This window comes from Octodon degus, unplaced genomic scaffold, assembly GCF_000260255.1.
Source record: "Octodon degus isolate 3935 unplaced genomic scaffold, OctDeg1.0 scaffold00098, whole genome shotgun sequence".
NCBI lineage: Eukaryota > Metazoa > Chordata > Mammalia > Rodentia > Octodontidae > Octodon > Octodon degus.
Window position 1 is genome coordinate 6,773,629 of NW_004524674.1, and position 6,699 is coordinate 6,780,327.

Consider the following 6,699-nt stretch of genomic DNA (forward strand, 5'->3'; position numbering starts at 1 on the left):
ATATATGCAAGATAGCTAAGATAATTGTATTACCAATTTCTATCAGTTCATTGAAAGGAATAGCTAATGTTTGTACTGTTTGATCCATCTTGCATACTTATACCTGGTAATCTCAGCAACTTCTTTGAAGATAACAATATACAACATAATAATCATTATTAATTTCCTACCATCTTGTTTTGAAATTCTGCTTCATTTTTATTATTATTTTTTACTACCTTTAAAACAAGAAAAGAACAGAAAGAAATCAAACTATAGAGGTGTACAGAAATATACTTATATATACCAATGTGGATCCAAAATTACATTTATGGGGGCAGAGGAGACAGCTTAGTGGCAGAAGTGCCTGCCTGGCAAGAACAAGATCCCAAGGTGGATCCCTTATACCACATATTGTGCTGGCCCCAGAACCCCCAGTGTACCATGCCAGTCCCAAAACCAGGCATAGTGGTACATGCCTATAATCCCAGCACTGGGGAGGTTGAGACAGGAGGATGACTACAAGTTTGAACTGTATAGTGAGACCTTGTATTTAAATAAATAAATGAATAAATGAAGTTATATTTATGAAGATCTACCTAGGGGCCCATTATATGTTCACGTGGACACACACTGCAGCTGTCGATTTGTATATATAGCAGTAAAAACCTGATGTCAAGATTTTTCTTCAAATGAATAGCTCAGCATACTTGAAACTTTCTAGGAAGAACAATGTGAAAACACTTACACTAGAAAGAAATGAAATTGATGAGTGCATGTGTTAATCTCTCATAGAAAATGCGTACGTGACCTTAGAAGGAATTTACATAGGTCAGATCCAGCTTTCCAATTCTTGGGCTGCAAGTATAACACGGTAGATATACCAGGAGATATTCATGTATGAAATATAGCTTTTGCTCAAGACTTAGGGGTGCATGCATTTTGAACAAACAGAGGAGGGTAGGAAGAAGCTCAATGATTTTGTTTACCTTCTCTGAAATAAAGTTAATGCTGCAGAAGGGGTATCCAATAAACACTTGTTAAATTTAAAAAAATACTCTAGCTTGTTAATATGGAGTGTAAAAAAAGAGATGATAGCTCCATTAACAGAGTCCTGAAGAGTACACCCATCATTCATTCTGGCCCTTCTGTGAATGAGAGGCTGGCTCCCAAGAACCTGTGTGACTCTCTAGTTCATAAAGTATAATGACGACAGGACTGTGCCCAATGTCCTCCCTACACTCCTTGCCCTGTACTCTTTCCCTAAACCTATAGACACGTCTGGTGTCTTTCTTAAGTTTGGGAGTTTTCTGTTAGTTGAGGAAATTCAAAACTCTTAAACACACACAGACAAATAGGATGAAAATGAGTTGAGGAATAAATTGTAGAGCATGGCTCATGGAAAAATTTATTTCTTCAAGGGTATTAAAAGGGTTTCAGCCAACTGGATCACAAAGCCTGTAATAGGATGCCCTACAAAAAGAACAGTGTTTTCCTGGCCTGAGTGTATGAAATTTACATAGGAGAAAACCTCAGGGTGGCTGGGTTTCCTCGGACCCTAAGACAGCTCAGGGAATCAGGGGGATCAGCACTTGCAGTTGAGCTCCGCATCACATGGCACACTTTAGAAGAGTCGAGGACAAACCAGGAATAATCTTTACCAACCACCAGCTGGTTTGGATGGAGGTGTGTGGAGATGTCTGGAAGTTATGTCACTCCATCCAGTGACAGCACACACCACAACAATGACAGCGGGGAAAGTCTGAGGACATTGGGCACAGTCCTGTTGTCATTATACTTTATGAACTAAAGAGCCACCCAGCTTCTTGGGAGCCAGCCTCTCATTCACAAAAGGGCCTGATGAAAAAGTCTGAGGGGAGATCCTTGCTGAGCTCAGATTCCCAGAGCTCTAAACTCCATTAATTTATCTCTGTCCTCAGCGCTACAGACCTCCCTAGGTCAACGCCATTCCTCACCTGGATTCTGACAACAGCCACTACCTATTTCCCTTCCTCCAGAACCTTCTTCCTTCTAACCTCATCAACGGAGCAGCAGGGACAACCCAGGTAAGTAAGATGCACCTCTTGCTGTATGTGCTACTCCTGTCAAGGAGCTGCTCTCAGTGTTAATCCAAATCTATCCTTCCATGCTCATTTTCTAGCTCAATTGTCCAACTTCTCCCATCCTACCTTTTTCTCTCTATGAACCCACTTAAATGTAAGTTATATTTTCTAGCAGTTACCAAGTTCTAGGTTAAAGCAAAGAAATTTTAAATCCCAAGAATACATAAATATGTGTTCTATTACCAGTCAGCACTAATGACCTCGTGCTATGCTGTCCCCTGGAAAATTCATAGAAAAGAATGAAAAGTTCAAAAAGCAGCTAGTGCCACAATATGATCACAAAAATCTGGCTTCAAGAGCACCCTGAAATCCCCTCCAGCTATCCCACAAGTTTCTTGATCACGCTTAAGAAGGCTGCCACTCTCAATTTGCTAAACTTCTTCCACATTCTCAGATGCACTTCAGCACACTGAATGGAAAGTCTGAGTCTCCAGGTCTATGAGAGGTCCCCTTCCTGAGAGTCCCCAGCCGGCTGTTTCCATTGGTGCAGGCTTCTTTGCACCGAAGAGCAACTGCTCATGACAGACCCTCAGCTCGGCTTCTCGTCTGTGCCCTCACCACAGTGCCCAGCACACATGGCAGCATCGATTTCCTTGTGGTGGTCACACATAAGAAGAGATTCAATCTATATGAGTACAGAGAGCGCTGTCAGGTGTCGGCATCTCCTGCGAGATCCCAAAGTGTATTTATTTTGGATGAACCATTATAGTTGCAGATTTCAGAAAGTACATTTTTTTTTTTAAAGTGGAGCTAGAACAGGGTGTGAGGCAGCTCAAGGAGGAAGCACACGGAGGGGATTCCTGCACTGGGTGGGGACCGGAGCTCGATGACCCCAAGGTCCTTTCCAAGTATGACAGCCTGTGATTCTCTGAGGCTGAGCTGAAGTTTTTCTCCCAGACATCCTCTGGCTTTACATTCCAGATGGATTTGTTTAGAGTTCCTGAGTTCAACTCTCATTTTTATTTTGAGCTACTTTAGAAAATAAAGTACAGTGCTGTCATTTTTCAACTTCACTTTCTTCTCTGATCCCACTCCCTTGGTTCCGTCTATCTCTGGCTCTTTCCTTTCAACTTTCTTTCTAAAAATACAGAGTTCAGCAGAGGAGTTCTCACCAGTGCTCAATGAGGAGATGGGCTCCGCACCCTCAGATGAACCAGTATACCAATGTCCCCGCCCAGTACTGTTGGCACGAGCTGACCTGTACAAGAGCAGGAGGTGCCGGGCTGGGCTAGGGCCTGGGTGTGAGTCTCTGAGGACCAGGAAGGAGAGATGGAGAGAAAGGCAGAAAGTCTCGGCCAATCTGACTTCAGGGCCAAGTGACACAGTACAACAACCAGCATTTTTGTTCTTCATTTCTGTAGAACACAGAACAGCTGTTTTTGATAATAATGATGCTATAAGAAAGCAGTTACAGGCCCTTTAGGGGAGCCTGTGAGACACCCCCTGAGCAGAGAAGAGTCTGATGATGGGTGATACTCAGAAGAGAGACAGCCAGGAAGTTCTCTCCTCAAGCATCTCACAGGTAAATGGACTCCAAATAGAAGGTACGTGGAAGAAACTAAAAGGAACAGTTGTGACACGTGAGAAAATATCTTGAGCATCTCAGCAGTCACTAAAGCATCAAAGACTGCTGATATACTGAAGCCCCCAAATGGCTGTGCTGACTCGTGTGACCTCACTTGCACCTGCAGACAGTCAGGGTCTGGAGGATATGTAAGCACCTTGCACGCTGGGAGTTTATCAGGTGTGGAACCTTGGGCATTTATTTAATGTCTTGGCGACTTTGAGTCTTCATATGAAACATGAGAATAACGTAGTTTAGTTTAAAAATCTTTGTTGAATGCTAAGCGCGTGAGTACTGGCCTTGCAAGCATGATCTTATAATCAGATGAGATGGTATGTAGAGGATGGAGGTCATTAGCAGTCACAAAGCTGCACACACATAGAACAGATCACTTTCCACATGGTGCACCTTTCAGTTATTGTCCAGAAGGCTGCCTTACCTTCCGCTTCCCGAGGGCTCCAGTGTCCTGATGGGCCACAGGGCATTGGAGAGGAGGCCTTGAAAGCATACTGCACCAGGATTCTCCCTTCCAGGCAAAGGTCACACGCTGATCCCAATTCTCTAGGAGGCCAAGGAAAGAGGGGGAAATGCACCGACTTAGAAACATTGGAATGAACAACTGATGGGATGAGGTTAGAGACAGCAGGGCAGAGGACACACGCCTGTGTATGCCCTTTTCTCCCTATACATATGAAGACTTCCAGAAAATATCTGTCAATGAAATTTGTCTCATTGCCCAGGATCTTGCTTGGCTGAGATGCCTTATATTCTGGCCTACTGGACCCCTAACTGTGAGTGCCACTGAATCAACAGGGCAGACTTGCCACCTTCAATCGTCATGATTCACCCTTCATGAAGAGCTCCGCTGGAATTTGCTGTGAGGTTATGGGAAAACCTTTCACCTCATTTGCCCTGTACTGTACCTACTGTGTGCCAGGCACCACCCTGTGTCACAGGCATGAATGTGAAGAAAGCTCTGTTCCCTCATTTGAAAATGAATGGGCTGATGCCTACAGAACCTTCCAGCCTTGACATTCTGGGGATGGATGAGTCATGCCTTAATTTAACAGTCAAAAGCAGTTTCTTTACTATGCCATCTAATTCATCTTAGCAGCTTTCCAAGGAGCCAGCCAATCCCTCAGTGGAACCAGCCCCAAAGTGGAATATGATGGTGGCTTCCTCTTCTGTCTTGTGTATCTGGATTTAATCTCCCCCTGGCCGCAGCAGCCACTGGGATCCTACTTGTTCTCTAAATTTGGCATCTGTTTAAGAGGCAGACAAGGAGAAGGCAGAGGGATGAAGCCACTCCTCCTGGATTATTGTATACCCAAAAGTCTGCAAATCAGATTGACCTTTGTAGAGAAACTGGAAACTGAAATTTGATTGTCAAGATGTCAAGAAGTTTCCCAGCCCAGTCCAGCTTTGCTCAAATTCAAGACCCCTGATAAATCCTTTTTCATCATTCCTAGAAAACTCTCTAAGTGAGATCCAAATCTCAATTCTTATGGTTTTCCCTTCACAGGGGAAGGGTAGGAGCCTGAGCTCTCATGGTATGGAAGGACAGACTTGTATGGCTCACAGTCCTCTAGCGCTCCACACACAGCAGCTGGAAGACCATCACCAAGTCTGAACTTGGCCAGGTCAAACCTCTGTTTATGTCCTTCAGCAACTCTACCCTGGGCCTCGCTGTGCCATGACAGTAACCAGTAACCTAGTAAGGCATTGTCACCATTGTAACCTTGTTTCAGCTAGTTAACTCTGGTGAGCTTCTACGTTGTTCTGTGTTACACCACACCTCTCCCCTTGCTTTTAAACCTGCCTGATGTTTGTTATCCTCACATTTTACCTTGCATATTATTTTCTCTGCCGAGAAGTTATTTTTTAATATAGGTGAGTTATTTCCATTTCTCTAAGAGGTCTTTAAGGATAAGGTTGGTATCTAATGGTTCTCTTTTTTTTCCTAGGGAACAGTACATAACCTATTTCTTAGGGATGTTTAGTATATATAGTTGAGTAGTTGGATGGATAGTTGACTGGGTGGATGAGTAAATGGATGAATGAACCTGAGTCATTCAGAAATATTGTTAATAGTTTTGGTTAATGTAGTGAAGATGTTCAAAGTATGCATTTTGCATTCTTAGCTCTATCATTGCAAGTATGAAATCATATATAGGTAAAAATTTTGCAAGCACACTAACCTGCAGTAATAGAATAAATTACAAATCCCAAGGTTAATATGTTCAGCAGACTGATTAGTAGTTGTAAAATTACTTACAGAGTACACAATTTCATGCAAAATATTTAAAGTATAATGCTAAGTAAAAACTTATATTTAAAGTGGCTCCTAGGTTGATCCCCACTCACTTTTATTCTTCTTGATTGTTGAAAATTTCTGCATATGCTAAGTACATATGAGTTATTCTTTTTTTTTTTTTTTCAGAACTGGGGATTGAACTCAGGCCCTTACGCTTGCCAGGGAAGCGCTTATTCCACTGAGCCATCACCCCAGCCCCCATATGAGTTATTCTTGAGTGAGTAGTAATAATATTTATACAAATATGTGGGTGGTCAGGGATTTAGATACAAGAAATGACTTCTGCAGCACTGTTCATGAGGAATGGGTTCCCTTACAATGACCACAATCCATGCATAGCAACTTTGAGTCACATGACTGCCTTCTTGACGACAGCTCTGAGTCACGTGACTAGCTTTATGACGACAATGAGATTGCAAATGTCCTGGGATGGATTCAAGAACCATGACGACCTTCGTGCTCATTGAGTCTTTCATTTTTATTTATTTTAGGGATTTTGTTTTGGGTGATACACAAGTCACTTGAATTTCATTGAGTTCTCAATGAATCTCAGGTTCCCACGATATAATGTGAGATATTGAACATATCTAGGCAATGTAAGTATTTCCTAACTTTGGTATTCATTTGATTTTAATGGATACCTGTATATGACCCCCCATCTACCCCCAGAATTAATTCATCTATAGAATGTGATTGTCAGGACATGTTGTCTATATATA

At 42.5% G+C, this 6,699-nt stretch overlaps 1 protein-coding gene across 1 annotated transcript in view; it reads right to left on the reverse strand.

The window, feature by feature from the left end:
- Positions 1-6,699, reverse strand: part of LOC101575080 (pappalysin-1-like) — an 83,575-nt gene that overhangs the window by 4,141 nt on the left and 72,735 nt on the right. The window contains 1 exon segment of the mRNA XM_023723426.1: positions 4,106-4,227. Coding sequence (XP_023579194.1) covers positions 4,106-4,227 — 122 coding nt within the window.